General features: G+C 49.4%; 11 protein-coding genes across 11 annotated transcripts; 7 read left to right on the top strand and 4 right to left on the bottom strand.

Moving 5' to 3' along the window:
- Positions 1-35: 35 nt before the first annotated feature.
- Positions 36-1811, top strand: Bathy10g01770 (Fmu (Sun) domain-containing protein; the record flags this gene model as incomplete). Its single annotated transcript, XM_007510776.1, has 1 exon — positions 36-1811. The coding sequence occupies one exon, from the start codon at positions 36-38 to the stop codon at positions 1809-1811; it is 1776 nt and encodes a 591-aa protein (XP_007510838.1).
- A 157-nt stretch (positions 1812-1968) lies between these two features.
- Positions 1969-2802, bottom strand: Bathy10g01760 (class II aldolase/adducin family protein; the record flags this gene model as incomplete). Its single annotated transcript, XM_007510553.1, has 1 exon — positions 1969-2802. The coding sequence occupies one exon, from the start codon at positions 2800-2802 to the stop codon at positions 1969-1971; it is 834 nt and encodes a 277-aa protein (XP_007510615.1).
- Positions 2803-2949: 147 nt separating this feature from the next.
- Bathy10g01750 (predicted protein) lies at positions 2950-4821 on the top strand (the record flags this gene model as incomplete). The annotated part of the gene is made up of 2 exons (XM_007510426.1): positions 2950-3126; positions 3265-4821. 2 exons carry the CDS (start codon positions 2950-2952, stop codon positions 4819-4821), a joined length of 1734 nt encoding a protein of 577 aa, XP_007510488.1.
- A 259-nt stretch (positions 4822-5080) lies between these two features.
- Positions 5081-6235, top strand: Bathy10g01740 (unnamed protein product; the record flags this gene model as incomplete). Its single annotated transcript, XM_007510612.1, has 1 exon — positions 5081-6235. One exon carries the CDS (start codon positions 5081-5083, stop codon positions 6233-6235), a length of 1155 nt encoding a protein of 384 aa, XP_007510674.1.
- Positions 6236-6687: 452 nt separating this feature from the next.
- Positions 6688-9738, top strand: Bathy10g01730 (predicted protein; the record flags this gene model as incomplete). Its single annotated transcript, XM_007510640.1, has 1 exon — positions 6688-9738. One exon carries the CDS (start codon positions 6688-6690, stop codon positions 9736-9738), a length of 3051 nt encoding a protein of 1016 aa, XP_007510702.1.
- An 86-nt stretch (positions 9739-9824) lies between these two features.
- Positions 9825-10826, bottom strand: Bathy10g01720 (unnamed protein product; the record flags this gene model as incomplete). Its single annotated transcript, XM_007510480.1, has 1 exon — positions 9825-10826. The coding sequence occupies one exon, from the start codon at positions 10824-10826 to the stop codon at positions 9825-9827; it is 1002 nt and encodes a 333-aa protein (XP_007510542.1).
- A 162-nt stretch (positions 10827-10988) lies between these two features.
- Positions 10989-11846, bottom strand: Bathy10g01710 (the record flags this gene model as incomplete). The annotated part of the gene is made up of 1 exon (XM_007510513.1): positions 10989-11846. The coding sequence occupies one exon, from the start codon at positions 11844-11846 to the stop codon at positions 10989-10991; it is 858 nt and encodes a 285-aa protein (XP_007510575.1).
- A 253-nt stretch (positions 11847-12099) lies between these two features.
- Positions 12100-15162, top strand: Bathy10g01700 (ATP-dependent helicase NAM7; the record flags this gene model as incomplete). Its single annotated transcript, XM_007510460.1, has 1 exon — positions 12100-15162. One exon carries the CDS (start codon positions 12100-12102, stop codon positions 15160-15162), a length of 3063 nt encoding a protein of 1020 aa, XP_007510522.1.
- A 102-nt stretch (positions 15163-15264) lies between these two features.
- Positions 15265-15918, top strand: Bathy10g01690 (unnamed protein product; the record flags this gene model as incomplete). The annotated part of the gene is made up of 1 exon (XM_007510675.1): positions 15265-15918. One exon carries the CDS (start codon positions 15265-15267, stop codon positions 15916-15918), a length of 654 nt encoding a protein of 217 aa, XP_007510737.1.
- Positions 15919-16174: 256 nt separating this feature from the next.
- On the top strand, positions 16175-17965 carry Bathy10g01680 (predicted protein; the record flags this gene model as incomplete). Its single annotated transcript, XM_007510606.1, has 1 exon — positions 16175-17965. The coding sequence occupies one exon, from the start codon at positions 16175-16177 to the stop codon at positions 17963-17965; it is 1791 nt and encodes a 596-aa protein (XP_007510668.1).
- A 65-nt stretch (positions 17966-18030) lies between these two features.
- Positions 18031-20613, bottom strand: Bathy10g01670 (predicted protein; the record flags this gene model as incomplete). Its single annotated transcript, XM_007510673.1, has 1 exon — positions 18031-20613. One exon carries the CDS (start codon positions 20611-20613, stop codon positions 18031-18033), a length of 2583 nt encoding a protein of 860 aa, XP_007510735.1.
- Positions 20614-20690: the final 77 nt, after the last annotated feature.

Raw genomic sequence — 20690 nt, 5'->3', positions numbered from 1 at the left:
AAAGGAGTGATTTGTGGGGGGAAATTCCCCTAAAAATGGTGTTGCAAAGTGTTGCAAACGTACGTATCGGCAACAGCAGCAACAACAACAACAACAACAACGGTGTTCGAATATCGTCTCAAAAACACTGCAAGTGCGACTGCCGCTGCTGCTACTTTTCCCAGCGGTATTGGCGGAGGAGGGAGAAGAAGAAGTCGAGAGGAGGACACGATGGAGGTGTAACGGTATTTTCTCAATTTCAACACGATGCAACAACGGAATCATCATCATCACCAACGACCATCCGATGGGAGTTGTGCTCTCGCCGAATTTTGATTGGTTTAGAGCACATTCTGCGTGCAGACCGAGCGCGAATGCCAGTCGACGCGCAAAAAGTCGTCAAGAAGTGTTTGCGCAAGAATTTGTCTCCAAACTTGGCAGCCTTTGGGGTGGGAAAAGAAACATGGGAGGAAACGGCGTTGCGGAACGAAGAGAGGAAGGTAATCGCGGAGACGATTTTGAGGATGGAAGTGAAAAAGAGAGAATTGATGTGGCATTTAGAAGAGATCGCTGGGAATGATGAACATAAGGAAAAGTACTTGGAGCGCGAGATGTGGGATCGGTTGGCGAAGTCTCGGAAGAATCAGAGCGTCGTCGCCGCGGAGGAGGCGTTTACGGTTGAAGAAACGGCGGTGGCGCTGCTTACGTTACACGAAGCGCAAATTAAACGGGGTAACATCATTGCGGCGCTGAATAGAATCGTACCACGGGGTAGCAAGGTTCTAAACGAGGACGCGGTGAGAGCAGATTATCCTAAATTGGACGTTCCTGGAATTAAAACGGTAGACGTTTTAGCCAAGCGGCTCTCCGTACAGGATTGGGCGGCGCAGAAGCTCGTGTCGCAATACGGGGTGGACTTTGCGGAAGAATTACTCAAACATTTAAATAGAAAAGGTCCGATATCGCTTCGGGTAAATTTATTCGCGAACGACGGCGATGAGTTTCGCGAGGTGACGAACATCGTCGAACGAGATGAAGTCGTCGCATCGTTTAAGAGAGTGCCGTTTGAAAGCGAAGAGGATTCCGCGTTGGCGTTTACCGTGAACGATGCGTATCGAATATCGCCGGAAAGAGACCCACAATGGCTTCAAGGACGGTACGAGATCCAAGATCTTGGCTCGCAGTTCATCGCGAGCTGTTGTCGCGCGAGTAAAAACGACCGAATTCTCGACTTTTGTTGCGGAAACGGAGGTAAAACGCTTGCGCTCGCGGCAAAAGGTGCGTTTGTGACTGCGCACGACGTCGACCAAAGACGAATAAAGCATCTGGGAGCAAACGCGAAACGTGCGAAAGTTTCGCACTTGATAACGACGGCCTTGGACGCGAATGAATTGAAAAAAAATGGATGTTATTACGATTCGGTTTTAGTCGACGCGCCGTGCTCGAGCGCGGGCGCTTGGCGACGCACTCCGTCGAGTCGCTGGTTGGCAAAAGAGGAAGACGTCGTTATCTTTTCAAAGCTTCAACTGGAAATTTTATTCGAAGCGGCAAGTATTCAGCTCGAGAGCAGAAACATTTCGACGACGAGAAAGACGACGACGATGGTTTACGCCACGTGTTCGATTTTCCAAGAAGAAAACCAAGACGTCGCGAGAGCGTTTGAAACTTCCGATATTTTCAAAGAAATGGGATACGAGCCGTGGCCTTTTGAAAAAGAGGAAGAAGAAGAGCAAATTTCACACGGCTGTAGTGCTTTCTCTCACGAGATACAGCTGTTTCCGAACGTTCACGAAACCGATGGATTTTACATATGTCGCTGGAAAACAAAATAAAGCACGAAAGAAATAGGTGCAATACGGGCTCTCCTATGATAATAGCAGTACTAGGTAGATATACTAGCTTTTCTAATGGTTGATTTTATATACATTCTATTTGACCTTTAGCTTTACTGATGGTACAAATGTTTTTCAGCTGCGCGTAGTTTTTTCTTTACTGGCAAAACTTCGCCCCAACGTGTGTTCGCATCAACCCTCTCTTTAACGCGTCGAAGTGTAACTTGGCCCAGTTCGCTTTTCCGCCATCTTTCTTCATGTCCACCAAAAACTGATTCGCAACATTCTCTGGCACAATCCTCAACGCTTTCCCGGTGCTCATCGCTAAAATCTGCACTTCCGCCGCTCGCTCCAAATAATACAAATCATCGAACGCCTCCGCGACGGAATCTCCGCAAATAATCACCCCGTGATTCGCGTGCATCAACACCCTTTTCCCATTCATAACCTTCACCAGCCTATCGCCTTCTTCTCGGTCCAAAACTAACCCGTTAAACGTTGGATCATACGCGACGTCCCCGGCGAACCGCAACGAGTTTTGATGGCACATGTGCAACGTAAAATCTTCCGTGCAACACAACGCGGTCACGTTCGGCGTGTGCGTGTGTAAAACACACACCACCCCAGTCGCGTGAATCGCCGCGTGTATAAAAAACGCCGTCGCATCGATTTCCCCTTCCCCTTCCAAAACGTTCCCGCTCTCGTCCAACATCAACAAGTTCGAAGCGGTCACTTCGTCCCAAAGCAATCCGTACGGGACGCACAAAAACCGATCCGAAGTCCCTGGAACCATCACCGTCAGGTGGTTACAAATCCCTTCGTTCAAATCCATCTGGTTGCACAAGTGGTACGCCGCGGCTAAATCGCACCTCGCTTGCCACGCGATCGGGTCGTACCCGGCAGGTTTCCCGAAACCTGTCGTTTGCGAAAGCAAAACTCTTCCTTCATTCGCTTCCCCGTTGCCTCCTATTTTCGGGTACGAGGTTGTCATCCGTGCACGTATATATATATATATATTAAAACGTATCAAATCTCTTTCTTTCTTACAGCTCTCGTCCACACAAATCGCTGTTATATCCCGCGCGTTCAGAGTTTGTGCGCGTGTTTATGAAACAGAATCTCTCTGCTCTTAATTAAAATGGATAAAATGGAACATTTGAAGCGATTTTCAGCCACGAATTTTTACTCACAAAACCAACCGTCACGTGTATGTGTGTATTCAATGGACGACGATGACGAGAACGAGAACGAACGAAACGCGACGAGCGAGAGCACGATTCAAAAACGACGCGCACGACGGCAACGACACGGTTTGGTACGTTTTCTCTTCTCGTTTTAATTCGACGCATTGATCGTTTTATCGCGCGTGATTATGTTCTCTTTTTATTCTTTGACGGCTGCCTTTTTTCCCCGCTGACGCTAACTGTTATGAATGAAATGAATTCCGAAACAGGAGCTGGAACAGATCGCAAACCTGTGCGAACAACTCGAATCGCACTTAATCGCCGACGAGGAAGGGTTCGAACTGACCAAGAAGTTAGTATCGACCATCGTCGACGATTCAAAAGCGAAGATTGAAATTGATGATGAGACGGAGGAGGATGACTTTTTACGAATCGAAGAGAAATCCGCGTGCTTGGCGAGACACAACGCGGAGAGTTTATTGCAAAGAATGTTCATGAAGATGACGAAAATAGGCGAGGACGAGATGGCAGGGAAAGTTGGAGATGCGATTTCTTCGCTGTATGAGATAAAAAGGACGAGGAGGAGAAATGGCGATGAGAAGAAGAAGAAGAAGAAAGATGCGAGGAGGAGAAGCGCTTCCACGTCGGAGGAGGAGGAGGACGACGACGACGAGAGAACGATTGAATTGAAAGCGGTGGCGTGCAGTCAAATTGGTGCAGAAGCTACGCAGAGGAATCCAGAGGTGCAAACGTTTCGAATGCGGAAGAATAAAGAGGTGGAAGTTTGCGTGCACGAATCGAGTTGGTCGGACGCCGGGTTGGCTTTCAGAATTTGGGGCACCGCGAGAGTCGCTTTCCGGGTGGTGGATTTCGCGAGTGAGTATTTTATAGAGAAAGAAAAGACGTGTTTAGAGTTAGGAAGTGGATGTGGATTAATTGGCGCGGCGATAGCGAGTTTAGACGGTGGTCGCTGTACGGTCACGGAAGGTGCTCCGGGCGCTTTGGCGGCGTTGAGTAAGACCGCCCTCGGCGTAAACGAAGCGAGGAAGAAGGAGTCGATGAAGGTTGCCTTTTTAGATTGGAGAGACGATTTAGCCGCGCTCGAAGAAGAAAAGAACGGCACCGTCGAGTGCATCGTTACTATTGCAAACGCGCAATCGACGAAGTCTCCGACTCCTTCTTTCTCTTCTTCCTCCACCTGCAACTTTGTGCACGCGAACAAGGCGACGTTCGAGAACGCGCACGTCAACATGCGCTTAGAAGACGACGCCCGATTCGATTGCCTCGTCGGCTCGGATTTAATGTACGACCGTCAACACTGCACCGCATTAGCCGCATCCGTCGCCCGGCGCTTGCGTCGAAACGGTGAAGCCATAATCTTCCTCGCCGTGCGAAGCGAAGAGTTATTAATCGCCTTTGGTAAAAAATGTGCAAAACGAGGCCTCTCCGTCGGCGTCTACGCGCCGACGAAACCGCACGATGATTTAGAAGACTTTTCGGAAACTACCGGAGGCCACGCGAACAGACCGTTACCGGAATCGTGCAACGAGTATTGGGACCTCGTCGCAGAGAAGTTCTCGACGTGTTTGCTTTCCAAAGACTACGCGTCGTTCGCGCCTCTTTCATCCGACGACGAAACATCCAACGCGAGTATCAGGAGTGCTCTCGAAGGCCGATTCGCCATGGTGCGCGTCGTCGTCCTCGCCGAGAAAGAAGAAGATAAAGAACAAAAGCATCACCAGGAAGTAGAATCAGAAGAAAACGATGATGAATCGTTGAAAGGCGTCCCGGTCGGCGATGTCAAATCTATGCGCGTAAAGTTATAATTTTCGATTTGAATCTGACAAATATCTTCATACATTTTATCAAGGAAATTGCATCACTACACTCTCTTTACTCTTTGCTCTTTGCTCTTTGCTCTCTCTCTCACGAAACACAAACGAGACGGAACAAAGCAAAGGAAAAACTCTTAAAGAGAGAAAACTGTTTCGAGATCGTTATCGTTCGAGTAGATTTATCGATATATATTTTAGTAAAGAGTCGTTTTTGTTCCAGAGAGGATCGTCCAAAGCGCTGCTGATTCTGATGCGTAAAACGTTCGCTCAAAGTTTCCTCGTCCTCGCTCTCGCTTTGCGTTTTTGTGTCGCGCACGACGAAGAGCTGGACGTGTCCAACGAGATTTCCGAAAACACGCGGAACGTAGTCTTTGGCATCAAGTGCGGATGTTGCAAAGCGGTGACCGCGGAAATTGGCGCTCAGTTTAAGGAGATTTTACTCGAAACGACACAAAAGACGAGAGGAGGGGAAGAAGAAGAAGAAGAATCGAAGATGGTTTTCAGATCGAAATACGTCGGACAGTTCAACGAGAAGTTACAAATTGCGTTGGATCGAATGTGTCGACCACCGCCGACGGCGACGAGTTCGAAGAGGGCGATTGAGAAATCCGCGTCCGCGGCGAAACGGTGGCGATATTCTCAATCCGGAGCGAAGGCGATTCAGAACTCGATGTTACACATAAACACGTTAGGACAGAACGCGACCGACGATGATTTGAAAGAAATCGAAAGAGTCATGTTAGGCATTCAACTTTTCACGAACGATGTGAATAAGCAATACGTGAACCCAGATCCGAAAGTCGCGGAGAACAGCGGAGGGACGAATTTAATGGCGGATTCCTACGTCACCGGAGAGCTCTTGGACGCGTGCAATCGAATCGCGGAGAGTTTAGAACTCGAAGACCAACTCGACGAGGCGAAAAAGAACGGCGAGTTTGGAATCAACGAACAGCACAAAACGTGTTTAGATTTGGATTATTGCAAAGTTCGCCAAGGCGGCGCTAAGAAGAAAGACACGCGAACGCGATCGCAAAAAGACAAAGACGAAGCGTACGAGAGAATGAAAAAGCTCTTCGTGTCGAAAGAAGACATGGAGGAGTTCGAGAAAAACAACCCGCAAATGAAGGACGAAGACTCCGTGGATCCGTTGGAGGAGACGTTAGACTCGCCGTCGCCGAAGAAGAGGAAAGAAAAGAACGACGATGAAACGAAGGCGGCAACGAAAAGCGACTTCACCGCCGAAAGCGCGGACGAAAGCCTCTTCGCCTCGGTCAAGAGAAAGTTCGACGAATATCTCCGCCGATATTATAAAGTCGGTCGAAATCGTTTATCGCAAAAATTACGAAGACACAGCGACGCGGCGACGACGACGTCCAGCGAGAACGTCGAAAAAGGAGAGTTGTGATGCCATGAATGTTACTACTCTTTGTAAAAACAATACACTAATTCTCTACTGACTTTGAATGAAGTGTTGTGAAATACATCTCGCTGAACTCCAAAATCTCCCGCCAAATTTTGTTAAAATCGACGAGTCCAGACAAAAAACCCTAAATTGGCCGCACAATCTCCTCATTAGTAAACGTGCATCTAAAAGTAAATTCATTCGCCAAAAGCGCAAAAGCCTCTCTGCGAATTTGACGGCATCATCATCATCATCAACAACAACAACGCGCATTTGACACCACCGTTTGCATCATCGCCGCGTAAAAGGAAGATTCTCTCCAAAACAAATACGTTACAGAGTACATTAGTAAAAGAGAGAATTCTGAGAGCTTTTCCCCAGGAAAAGAGAGATCAAAATTCGCGCATCATATGAAACACACGCGCGCGAAGAGCTACTATCGAATAACCAAAGAAATGATGAGAGCTTTGTCGACGTCGTCTGTGTCGTCTTGCGGGGCACCGTCTTGTTCCTACGCTTCTTCAAATGCGCTGCGTAGAAGAGGATCGAACAACACCACCGTCGTCCACCGTCGACGTTTTCCTTTGTCGTTCTTCCTGCACCACCACCGAGGGTTTAGGGTTTTTGCCTCGCCGCAGCAGCAGCAACAACGACAAGAAAAGAGCACCCCGGCGGGGGGCGAAAAAAATGAAGCTTTCGGGGAAGAAGAGTTACCAAACGTACTCGAGGAACTCGAACGATTTAACTACGTCGGCGCGCAGTTCGTTCGAAGCAACGGCAAGGCGGTGAGGAACTTGTCCAGTAAAAACGGCACCGCGAAGAAGTCGCAAGAGAAGAATAAGATGGCGCTGGAAGAGCCGAAGAGGACGAAGAATAATATCGTCAATGCCGCGAACAACGCGGTGAATGGGATGAGCGCGAACAACGGGCAGATGGTAGTAAAACGAAGCGTTGGGAGGCCGAAGGAGAGCGGGAACGTTGCGGCGGCGGCGGCGAGGAGCGCGACGGGCGACGAGGACGGAGCGTCGGTCGACGAATCGAACGAAACGCTCATACCGACCGGGTTGAGAGAAGAGGTGTTTTGCGTGACGACGGTGGAGGATGCGAAACACGCCGTGGCTATTTTGAACGAGAATTTAGGTACGGACGAGGAACCGAAATATCACGCGTTGGATACGGAGGTGTCGCACATCGACGTGACGTGCCAGACGCCGGTTGGTCACGGGAACGTGATTTGTTTCTCCGTGTTTGCTGGTCCGGATGTAAACTTTGCAAAACCCGGTGAGTCAAAGAAATCGTTGTTGTGGGTCGATTTGTTGGATAAAGACAACGTGAGATTCAACCAAGAGATTTTTGATGTGTTTACGTCGTACTTGGAAAACGAGAAAGCGAAGAAAGTGTGGCATAATTACTCGTTCGATCGACACGTGGTTGAAAATCATGGCATTCAGCTCGGCGGGTTCGCCGCGGATACCATGCACATGGCGAGGTTGTGGAATACGAACCGAAAACTAGACGGTGGGTATTCGTTGGAAGCGTTGACGTCTGATGCGGAAGTCATGGCGGATTGCGGCGAGATGCTTTCCGCGTCGGAAACGATGATGCGCGCTAAATTGGGAATGAAGAAAATCTTCGGGAAACCAAAGTTAAAGAAGGACGGGACGCCTGGAAAAACGATCGAGTTACCACCGATGGAAGTTATTCAAACGACGGACGATTCTCGAGACCGATGGATTGAATACGCCGCGTTGGATGCCATGGCGACTTGGTTCTTGCGAGAATCCTTGGAGGCAAAATTGCGAGGGATTTCCTGCGACGCGTGCCCGATTTTGTCGGGCAAACCTCAGTTTAAGAAATCAACAACGTTGTGGGATTTTTACACTCGATACACGCGACCGTTCGGTAACCTTCTCACGCAGATGGAACGAAACGGTATGCGCGTGGACTTAGAACACTTGGCAAACGCGGAACAGCTCGCCATGAGCGACAAGAAAGTCGCCGAAGAGTATTTCCGCGAATGGGCGGCGTCCAAATGCGAAGACGCAAAATACATGAACGTCGGTTCGGGATTACAAATTCGTCAACTCTTGTTCGCGGGTGCGAGAAATAAGCGAGGCAACGACAAACCTGGCGTGGAGAAAACGAGAGAGTTTACGCAAGAATCGCAAGAATGGCTCGAATGGGACGCCAAGGGACGAGAAGGCAAAGCGCCGAAAAAGACTTCAAAGATTACATTACACGGAATAACAAAGAGACCGTTGCCGGTGTTGACGTACACGGCGACTGGCCTGCCGGCCGTGTCGAGCGTTGTTTTGCGGCAATTGGCGGGTAAACCCGGCGCAGCTCGTGAAATATGCGACAACTGGGACTCCTTGCCGGAGGCGGATAAAAAGAATGAAAAATTGTCCAAGATTTGCGGCACGGCGTTTGAGGCGTTTGGGAGAGGTTTCGAAGGCGCACGAGCGTGCGCCGCAATCGACGCACTCAACGACCTCGCCGCCGTAGATACGTTGTTGTCTAATTTTATCATTCCGTTACAAGGCGACGATATTCGAGGCCCGGAAGGACGCGTACACGGCGCCGTAAATATCAACACGGAAACCGGCCGATTGTCCGCGCGAAGACCTTCGTTACAAAATCAACCGGCGTTGGAGAAAGATCGATATGGGATTCGCCGCGCATTCACCGCCGAGGAAGGTAAAACCTTGATCGTCTGCGATTACGGACAGTTGGAACTCCGTTTACTCGCGCACATGGCGGATTGTAAATCCATGAAGGAGGCGTTCATCGCAGGCGGTGATTTTCACTCGCGAACGGCGCTCGGTATGTACCCGAACATTCGAGAAGCGATGGATAAAGGTGAATGTTTACTAGAATACGGTCCGAAACGCGAAGGCGAAGATGAGGACGCTCCTCAACCGCCGTTGTTGAAAGATATGTTCGCCTCGGAAAGACGTAAAGCGAAAGTGTTGAACTTTTCCATCGCGTACGGTAAAACGGCGCACGGTTTGGCGAAAGATTTCGGAACGGATTTAGAAGAGGCGAACAAAACGGTCGATTTGTGGTACTCCGATCGCCCGGAAGTTCGATCGTGGCAAGAAGTTCAACGTAAACACGCGGAAAAACACGGCCACGTGCGCACTTTGTTAGGTCGAACCCGATCTTTACCGGACGCGAAATCTCGAAACGAACAGTTCAAATCGCACGCTTTGCGCGCTGCGATTAACACGCCCATCCAAGGCGGCGCGGCGGACATCGCGATGTTGGCCATGTTGAAAATCCAAAGGTGCCCTCGATTAAAACAGCTCGGGTATAAGTTGCTCATGCAAATTCACGACGAAGTCATTTTAGAAGGTCCTGTAGAACACGAAGAAGAGGCGTTGGCGTTGACAAAGGCGCACATGCAAAATCCGTTCGAGGACGCCAACGGCGAGAACGTGAACTTGTTAGACGTCGAATTAGTCGTCGATGGTGATTCCGCGAAAACGTGGATGGACGCAAAGTAAGTGAAAAAGTGAATTATCAAATTTGTTGTACAAAAGCTAGAAGATTACTCTATATTACTCTAAAATCTAAACGCATGAAAAGAAAGCTAAAAATCCGCGTCCAACATCTTTTGCATGAGCGCGTCTTTTCGCAACGCCTCGAAGTACCAACTTCCAATGCCCACGCCAAACGAGAGCACAACTAACGTCATAAAACCCAAGACGGTCGTCACATCTTCGATTTGACCTTGTTGATCCTCCATTCCATCTACGTCCAAAGCCCGCATGCCCGGCACGGAGTAAATGTCTACCTTCGCTTCTACGATTTCGTCGTACGACTTGTAATCCATGCCTATTGGTTTCCGCGTGTCCAGAAATTCTAACAAATCTCTCGCAATTCTCTTGTTTCTTACTCTGTTGGAGTTCACCGAGTTTACCAGAGACAAATTCTCCTCCATGGACGACAGTTCGCCCTCCTCGTCAAACGTCATCTTCGTCTGCCCTTCTATCTTTGCCACCGGAATGGTCAACTTTTTCTCCGTCGCCAACCTTTTCATCGTCCGAAACAACGCCGCGTACGTAAACTTTGTCGTCTCGCCCATTTTATGCAAAATATCTTTTCTCTCGATGTCCACGTCACCGAACGGCCAATTCAACGCGATATTTTGTAGCCACACTAACTTTGCCGGCACGAACGTCGCGTTCCATCGCACCAAAAACACGTTTAAATCAACCGAGGACACGTTTTCAATTTCCGATTCCACGTCCTTCAAGTCCGCGAAAAACCTTCGCTCGAACCGACTTTGCGTTTTCGCAAACGCCTCTCTTTCTCCTGAAAACTGAAAAACATCGCTCGAATATCTCATCTCATCGTTTCTGATCCGTCTCGATGGATAAAACGTTGGATGAGACTTCGATTCTGTGCGTAAAATTTTCGTCACTCGAGCAACTGTCAACACTTTTTGCCCGTCATCATCAAAGTCAACACTTGTCGTCGTCCTCATCGCGTCCGCAGCAGCAGCGGCTCGAAATCGCACTCGTAATCCTCCTCCTCCTTTCGCTTTTAGGAGGAAGCACGAGCAGCCAAAGGAGGAAGAAGCGCTCGTCATTTTTTCGCGCCTTATTATTAGCGTAAGTGTGACTTGTGGTGTACTTGTTGTGTGACGTGTGAGTAAAAAATGACGAGAAAAAAATCGAGAGTGTTTTGTTGTGTGTCTCTCTCTTTCTCTCTTTAGTATTACAAGGGTGCGGCGGCTTTAGGACGCGTGCAATTATTCTGATTCTGATTCTGATTCTGATTCTACCACGTGCAACTCTCCATCTTCGTATCGCCAACCGGGTGGGAGAGGACAGTCGTTGTCGAGAAGGTATTGTAAACACTCGATTCGGTCGTTTTCGTGCGCTTCTCGAACGGCGTCCTCGTCCCAAGGCGCTTTGGTGGTTTCGTGCAAGTACTTCAAACAGTCTAAGTGGCCGTTCTCGGCTGCATACTTACACGCTTCTCCAAAAACTACGCCATATTCATCATACTTTCGCTCAACAAGGTATTCGAGTATGTGGAGATGACCATTTTCAGCCGCCCAAATGCCAGTACCCGCATCCCAAGTCGCTTTGACTTCTTCGTGTAAGTATTTGAGGCACTCGAGATGACCGTGTCCGGCAGCATTTGCACACGCCCACGCATCGATAGGACACTCATTTGCAACGCAATACTTTACCATTTCCAGATTACCTTGACGTGCGGCCGTTTTAATCGTCAAATCATCCCACTTACACTTTTTCTCCTCTCGCGCCCACTCGAGGAACTCGAGTTTATTCGTTTGAGCAACCTGATAGCAGAAATTTGTTTCGCTCCAGTTACTCGGCCACAACGGTTTATTCTCCCACGAAAACTCCAAAGTCGAAATCGACGACATCTGTTCAACTTTAAACCCCTTTTTCAAATCACTTGCGCGAGAGGATCTCTTAATCAACTTTCTCGTTTCACTATTCACTCCGTACAAGAATTTCACATCCGTCGCATTCAATCTCGGAAGAATGTGTTTGAAACTCACATCGTCGTTATTCACGATCAAACTCCACACGTCTCGCTCCCCAATCCGCCTTTTTTGCGCTCTCGTCTTCGGCATCTCTCTCTCTCTCTTCGATACTGTTTCGCGAAGAAGAGGAGCAGAGAGATCCCCGAGTAAGAAGAAGGAAAGATGAGAATAAAAATGAATATAAGTTTAAAATAATCAGAGAAAAGTTTTTTTCTTCGTTCAAACGAAAAGACGTTTTTTTGAAAAAAAAGAAAAACACGAGACCTTTCTCGACGACACAAAGAAGAAGAAGAAGAAGACATTAAAGAAGAAGACGTTAAAGAAGACAACACGGTAAAGAAATATGGCGGGAGAAGACGACGAGGAGAAAGACGAAGACGAGAAAGAGAGAAACGAGTACGAAGAGTTGGACTCGCAAATTATGAAACAAATCTTGGAAGATTTAACGTTAGAAGAAGAAGAAGAAGAAGAAGAAGAGGAAGAGGATGAATTGTCCCCGTTGGATGATGATGATGATGATGATGTTGATGATGCATCAGAAGAGCGGGACGATGTCGACGACGAAGATGAAGACAACAGAGAAGAAGATAAAACGACGCACGGAGAACAACCCGCGCACGCGTGCTCGTACTGCGGGATTTCCAACCCGGCGTGCGTCGTTCGGTGTAAGAAAACGAACAAATGGTTCTGCAACTCGAAAACCGGCGCCTTGCCGGCGTCCTGCGTGGTCTTTCACTTGGTGAAATCGAGATCGAACGCGATCGCGTTACACCCGGATTCACCTTTAGGCGAACTCGAACCGGCATGTTACGTGACGGATTCCACGAACGTTTTTAATCTCGGGTTTATCGTGAAGAAAGACGAAGATCCGCCGACGGTGGCGTTACTTTCCAGAGACGTCGTTTTACAACCGACGGCGGCGCTGAAGGCGTTGGATTTGGATTTGACGAAATGGGAACCGGTGGTTACGGAGGATAAGACGATTTTGAGTTGGTTGGTGAACGAGCCGGACGAGAGAGAGACGATGCGAGCGAGGCAAGTGACGCAAGCTCAGGCCACGGCGCTGGAGGATTTGTGGAAGAGCGATCCGACGGCGACGATTGACGACGTGGAAAAGAGAGACAAAGACGCGGAGCCGCAACCGGTGGCGTTGCGATACGCGGACGCGTATCAGTATCAGAACGTGTTCGGACCGTTGATTGCGATTGAGGCGGATTACGATAAAAGTCAAAAGGAGAGTCAACACATGGGTAATGTTTCCGTGCGATGGGACGTGGGGTTGAACGCGAGGAGGGTGATGTATTTTGGATTTAGTAGCGACGAGGAGCATTTGAAGATTTTGTTGGGCGACGAGTTAGTCGCGATTTTGAAGAGCGTAGACGGGAGGGAAATTTGGCGAGGCGACGGGACCGTGATTCGATACAACGTAAAGGAGGAAGAAATTGGTTTAGAGTTGGACGCGAGGTCGTGCGTGGACGCTCCGGTTCACGTGACGAGCGGGTACGAAATCGAGTGCGTGTGGAAATCGGTGTCGTACGACCGGTGCCAAGCGGCGTTGAAAGCGTTCGCGGTGGACGACACTTCGGTTTCCGGTTACATCTATCACAAATTGTTAGGCCACGACGTGAACGAAAGCGTCATGCACCATCGAGGCTCAAACATTGACGTTTCCGGGAAACAGAAATGGTCGGCACCGAATTTACCGGAGTTGAACCACTCGCAAATCGCCGCGGTGAAGATGGTGTTGCAACAACCGTTGTCATTGATTCAGGGTCCTCCCGGGACGGGAAAGACGGTCACTTCGGCGACCATCGTGTACCATTTAGCGACGAAAGGGGACGGTCAAGTTATCGTCGCCGCGCCTTCGAACGTCGCAGTCGATCAACTCGCCGAGAAGATTGAGAAGACGGGTTTAAAAGTTGTAAGAATCGTCGCTCGATCGCGCGAACACGTCAACTCGGCGGTGGAACACTTAGCGTTGCATTATCAAGTTCAGAGAATAGCAGAGAAGGAGAAAAATGGTCAACTCGCGAAATTGCAAAGGTTGAAAGATTCCATCGGCGAGTTATCGCAAGAAGACGAGAAAAGGTATTACAAAGCGTTGAAGAAAATAGAAAACGACATCATACAAAACGCTGACGTCGTGTGCGTCACCGCCGTCGGCGCCGGCGATCGAAGACTCGAAAAATATAGATTTCGACAAGTCTTATTCGATGAGTCCACGCAAGCCACGGAACCAGAGACGCTCATTCCAATCATCATGGGTGCAAAACAAGTCGTCATGGTTGGCGACCACTGTCAGTTAGGACCGGTCGTCACCTGTAGAAGTGCTTCGAGAGCCGGTTTGAGTCAATCTTTGTTCGAACGTTTAATCTTTATGGGCGTCCAACCGATTCGATTGCAAGTGCAATACAGAATGCACCCGTGTCTTTCGGAATTTCCATCCAACGCGTTTTACGAAGGCACGCTGCAAAACGGTGTCACCGAGGCAGAACGTGCGGATAGCGAAGACGTGTTCCCTTGGCCGTGTCCGTCAAAACCGATGCTGTTTTGGGCTCAAATGGGCGTCGAAGAGATGTCTGCGAGCGGATACTCGTACTTGAACCGCGGCGAAGCGTACGCGGTGGAGAAAATTGTCACGCACTTACTTCAAAACGGCATCGCACCGGAGGAAATCGGTGTGGTCACACCTTACGAAGGCCAACGCGCGTACGTCGTCAACTACTTAACTCGAACCGGGGTTTTACACCCGAGCATATACCAAGAAGTGGAAGTCGCTTCGGTCGACGCGTTCCAAGGACGCGAAAAACAGTACATCATCGTGACGTGCGTCCGATCGAACGACCGTCAAGGGATCGGTTTCTTGAACGACCCCAGGCGTCTGAACGTCGCGTTAACTCGAGCCAAACTTGGTTTGATGATTGTCGGTAATCCGAAAGTGTTAGCGAAACAACCGCTCTTCAGAGACATGTTGCAACACTTCAGAGACAACAAATGCCTCGTCGAAGGCAACAACATCAACCAACTGAACGAGTGCATGGTCGCGTTACCTCAATCTCGATGGAAAGCAAAAGCCGGCCTCGCGCGATTCGTCGCCAAAGAAACCATCCACGAAGAAACCACCACGAGTGGTGAAAATTACAACAGCGACAATTACATCGCCGATAATGATTACGGCGGCGACGGCGGTTATAACTGGTCCGGGAAACGAAATTTAACCACCGCACCTCGCGTCGGCGCCCAAAACATCGGGTTCGCCAATTCCGCCGCGCAGAGAGACGACGACACGGATTCCCAATACACCGGCAGCGTCTTCGGCGAGAGTTTATACGGTGGTTCGAAATCTGAAATCAGTGGGAGTGAATACGGCGACGCCGCGCCTGGACCGGGATTTAGATACGATTGATTTGATTTTTAGCGTTTAAAAGTATATGCGTACAATTTGAAGGGAAAAACAACGTTAACTGTTTCGGAAAAAGCACCATTGTCAATGGAATAAAATGCGAACATGTCGTCCGTAGCCTCATCATCATCGCTGGTATTCACAACCCACAGACGAGGACAACCACGCATTGAAAGGAAGACCACCTTCCGTTGTTCTTCTGCCTCTTGGTCTGCGCAGGAGTATTCGGACGAGAAGAAGCGCTTAAAAATGCGCGCTTTGTCCGAAGCGCACAAGTCCTTTCTCGGTCGATGGCATCGGGATGCGTCCAAAAACGAAAACGTTTTCGAGTACCTCGAAGCGCACGATATGGACGGGAATCGCTCCACGGCGACGTACGTGCAAGTTTGGGACACAACAACAGATGAGGCGACGAATACGTTTTTGGGAGAGGGAGCGTTTACGGTGTGGACGGTTTCGAGCACGGGAACGAGAAGAAAGTTATCGTACCCTCTGGGCGAATTCGTGGAAAAGTACGAAGGCGAGAGCAACATATTCGGCCCAGGGCCGGGAGAAGTGCACAGAAAAGCCACGTGGGATATGAGTTCACGCACGCACGAAGTCACGTCCACATCTCAACTCGGGTTTGAATCCACGACGAGAACGACAGATGAGAGTGGGGATTGGATGACGTGCGTTCGGCGGTATCGGAAGAAGGACGGTAGCGTCGACGTCTCGTGTGTCGAACATTTCGAACGAACGTCGCTCAAATCGTTGTAGTGAGAAAAAGCCGAAAGAGAGAGAGACAAGGAAGTAGTAAGTGGAAAAAGAGATGGTCTAGCGTTCTCGTCGCAGCGTGTGGTGTAGAACTGTAGAGCGTTTAATGTCACGTTGTAACTGATACCAATTTTCCTCACATCTCGTCCTAATACAGTTGTACACATCATGAGGATGTGCAATTTAGAACACGCGACAAGAGAGAGGACCTCTTCGCGATAAAGAGTAAGACGGAGACGAGGATTTAGAGGAAAAGAAAATGTCGCTTTTACCTCGCGCGTTGCTCAAAAACTACTCTCAAGACGCGCTCAAACCTTTGGAAGATGAGTGCAACGCGTTCGACAAAGTTGATTTCTTCTCTTCCCCGCAAGCGGCGTCTCACAACGTTTCGATCCAATCGAACCGCACGCAACTCGTCGGCACGGTTGGAAAGATACCAAACCTGTTTGGATTCCACAACGTGGATTTAGAACGGTTACGGAAAGAGAAAAAGTTCCTCGCGTTACCGCCGGAGAGTTGGCTGGATTTTACGAAAGACGAACAAAGTCACCGGTTATGTCGACAAGGCACCAATACGTGGGCAAGTTTACATAAAGGCGTGTTAACGTCGGGGAACATTTTAGGCGCGCTTGGGTTTAAGGAAGCGCACGTGGTGACAAAGATTGGATTGCGCAGCGAAAGCGCGAGTCACCAGGATTTGATGCGCGCGGTGATGGTGATGCGGGAAGACGCTGCGGCGGTAGTTGAGGCCCCGTCGACGACGGGAGAGAACGAAAGGGACGAGGACGACGCGAGAGAGAAGAACGAGGCGATCGTGAAGGCGTATAACGAGGAGTTGATGTTGAGTATGGAGGAAGAGCGCAATGGCGGGTGGTACGATAACGATTCAGACGACGACGACGACGAGATGGAGGAGGATCTATCTGCTTCGAGTTCAGCCGCCGAGGACGAGGAAGACGAGGACGAAGAAGATAATAAAGAAGAAAAGTTCTTTCCGCCGATTAAAAATAGCAAAGGTCGGTTTCAACATCACTTCGATTTCTCCTCGGCAACGCCGTTGGACATTCTTCGCGCGTCGGTTGATAACTCACACGTGAACCGCTCGACGAAGAAAAGTCCGGCGAAAATAAGAACGAACAACGCGAAGAAAGGATCGAAAAAACAGAAGAAAAAGAAAGCGAAACAACTGAAGAAGAAAAAGAAAAAAGCGAGAGAACTCGCGGGGGTGGAAGAGCAACCGTTTGGTGGAACTTTAGGCCTCACTCGTCTTGGATTTTGTCGAATGAAAGCGAGAGAAGGCGAACAGTCCGTGAGATTAGCGTGGGGGAATACGGCGGAAGCGGGAGCGCTGATGCAGTTACTGAACGATTTCCCAAACGTAGAGGAGATTCACGAAGTTGGTTTGTGTCGCATGTCGAAGGACGTTTTGTTGAAGTACGAAGAGATGTGCGGATGTAAATTACCTCAATTAGGCGCGAGTCCGGACGCAATCGCACTCATTCGTAGCGACGATGGTGAGAACGCGGTTGAACGCGTCGTCGTAGAGGTGAAGAATCGAAGTCCGTTTTATCGAACGCAAAGCGGATACTATCGCGTCGGCGATCCGCCGTTACCGAAAACTATTCCCGCGTATCACGTACCGCAAGTACAACTGGAGATGGTTTCCACAAACGCGTCGTCGTGTTTCTTGTGCATGCGAAACGTGACTCGAGGCACTTCCGTCTTTCGCGTGAAGAGAGACGAGGAGTATTTAAAGCAAATGTTTCGAGTAATTGGGAGGTTATACGAAAATTATTGTTTGAAAGACGACGCGAAATCGCCGCCGGAAAATTGGTTGGCGAATGATCCAATACACGCTTTACTCGTTCGTAAAACGCGAGACATCGCGCAAAACGCCCAATTAGTAACGATTTTAGCCCCTTCTTCTTCTTCTTCTTTTGACGACGACGACGACGAAAAAGAACACGAAAATAAAGACGGAAAAAATGGCGAGGAGAGAGAATCTTTTCATCCGTTTCTCGACGAGTATTTAGCGCGCGGTAGAAGTTAGTTTGTTAGTTTTTACAAATTCAGCGAAACAATTATTGATGTATAAACTACTGCTGTACCTATCTTTTATTGTCGCGGCTGCGGGAAAGACTTTACACCGCCCTCAAAGTCGCCATTCAGATGTTCGTGTTTCTTCGCGCGCAATCCTGACGAATTTTTTCCGCGTCCTCCTCTTCGAAAGGCGTTGCGCGATTCGCGATTCCGAGGCGATTCGTTGAGGCCGTTCGGAGAATCGTTATCGTCGGTGAAAACGTTAGATTCTTCTCGTTGTTGTTGTTGTTGTTGTTGTTGTTGTTGTTGTTGTTCTCGCTCAAATATTTTTGTTACGCTTTCGTTATTATTGCTATTGCGTAATCCCTCGAAGGCCGAGTTGAAGTTTTGAGGCATCGGATTACCGAAAATATCTAACCCGCTCCCCTGCGAAGACCCACCGCTACCTCCAAACAGAGCTTGCTGTAACGGTGGTGGCTGTTGCTGCTGTTGTTGTTGCTGAGTCGTTGGTAGTGGTGAAGCACCAAACCCGAACGAGTGCGTATTCTTCGCGATGCTCGAAAAGATACCGCCGCCAAGTTCGTCTCCGAACCCACCGCTATTTTGCAGTTGTTGTCGCTGCTGCTGCTGACGCATCAACATTTGTTCTTGCTGCTGTAATTGTTGACGCTGTTGCGCTTGTTGAATAACAGACTGCTCGAGCTCGGCGATAGATTTTGTAATGTGTTGCTGTTGCTGTTGCATTTGATGCCCGTTCATGTTCATGTTCATGCTTTGCATTTGTGCGAGCAAATTACTCTCTCTTTGATGTTGTTGTTGCTGATGTTGAACTTGATTGAGCGGTAGCGGAGGTGACATACCTGGTGGAGTCGGTTGTAAACCAGCGGGAGGATTTACGCCGTTTCTAGGCATTGTCGGTAGACGCGGAGGCATATTTTGATGTTGCTGTTGATGTCCCATCATCGGGAGCGGCGGCGGTGGTTGCGACATCGGCATGGGTGGTTGTAAAGGTATCGGGGGCGGTTGAGTCAAAGTGTTGTCCGTCGCGCGCTGCGCCGCGCGTCTCGTTTCGCGTCGTTCTCTTGCACCCCTGCCACCAGTTCCAGACGGTGGAAATCTGTTATTGTTCGAGTGCACGTTTTTTTCGTGCACTCGCTCCGGGTCTCCGAGCATATCCATCATCGCCATTTCAAACTGTTCGTCGTTTTCTGCCCATAAAATGCGTTTCACGGTCATCGCCGCGCCGCGAATGGCGCCAAAAACAACCGGCGCCGAGCGTCTTTGTACCGCTCTCGCAACGTTATCTCCACTCGCGAACGGGTCTTCTACGCCAATTTTATATTTACGCAGTGGCCAGGAACACCCGCACGTCCATCTTCCGGCGTACGTGGACGCGACTAATCCTTTCGCCCACAGCGGCTCTACCGCGCTCAGCGTGACGAAAAAGTCCACGAAGAGTTCCGCCAACGTCTTCTGGTTTCCCGAGCTGTACGAGTGATATTTATCTGCTTTCGGCTTTATCGCGTGCGGGTTCCTTTGCGCGTCCGCTCGTTTCCTCTCGTGCGATACTTCTCTCGGTTTCCCCAACTCTTTCGTTTCTTCGCATTCGTTTTGTACTCGTTGCATCTCTTTTTCCAAAGATTCCTCGTCCGGCAACGTTATATTCGCCATTGGCGGGCATATTCCGTGTCTTTGGAGAGTAAACAACGCTAACAGACACAACGAATACGAGTTAAACGTCCCGTTTATCGCATCGTTCACGTTCCAATTCTTGGCCCACATCTTGACGCAAAAAACTAAATCTCGATACAATCGATCGTGGTCCGCCACGAAACCCAACACCGCCGATTTGTACACCCCGTCGTTATGGACGCACACGTCGCACGCTACCCCAGTTTCTGGATCTCGAAACTTCACCAATGGCACTCTCGCGTGCGCGATCAACTGCACGTCGTCGTACTTTCTCCATCTCAATTCGCTGGCAAACTTCGCCAACAACTGTACCCTTTTCGTCCTATGCTGCCTCCTTTGCGCTCTCGGCCTGGGCGCGCCACTCTGCGCGTCTCTATACTTCCTCTCCTCTTCCTCGTTATACCACTGCGAGGACGGATGAATCGTCAACGACACGTCTATATCCGAATTCTTCGTGTGAAACGCGCTCACAAACGACCCGAACGGATCGATCGTCACCGCGTCGAATCTCGCCGTCAACACCGTCTCGAGCTTCTTCAACAACCGCTCTCGTTTCACGTCGTCCGACGCGGTTGCTTTTTGCATCTGCACGCATTTCTGCAGCGCTCGCTCTAACTTCTCCATCTGTTCTTTCGCGGGCATTTCCCCGGTCATCGAGCTCGACAACTGTTCTTTCGTCGCTCGTTTTAAAACGCGCTCCGTTTCGAGCAAAGTTTCTCTTGGAGGCGGCAAAGGTTGGAAATTCTCCTCTTCCTCGTCAAAGTCTGCATATCGTCCTCGTCGTCCTCCTTTTTCTCTCTTATTGTTATTATTCTCGCGTGGTCGTCTGTGTTGTTTTTCTCTTTCCTCCTCTTCCTCGCTCTCGTCGTCCTCATCATCTTCCTCGTCGAATTCATCGAACTCATCATCGCATTCGATCCTCTCTCTTCTTTTATCGTCGTCGTCTTCTCCGTTATTTTCCTTCATTTCTTTCAAAAACGCGTCCAAAGATACGCCTTTTTGTCGACGTCCTCCTCCTCGCTGGTGAGAAGACGACATTCTCT

This window comes from Bathycoccus prasinos (genome assembly GCF_002220235.1).
Source record: "Bathycoccus prasinos genomic : Chromosome_10".
Taxonomy (NCBI): domain Eukaryota; kingdom Viridiplantae; phylum Chlorophyta; class Mamiellophyceae; order Mamiellales; family Bathycoccaceae; genus Bathycoccus; species Bathycoccus prasinos.
This window is presented reverse-complemented; position numbering and strand designations above follow the sequence as displayed.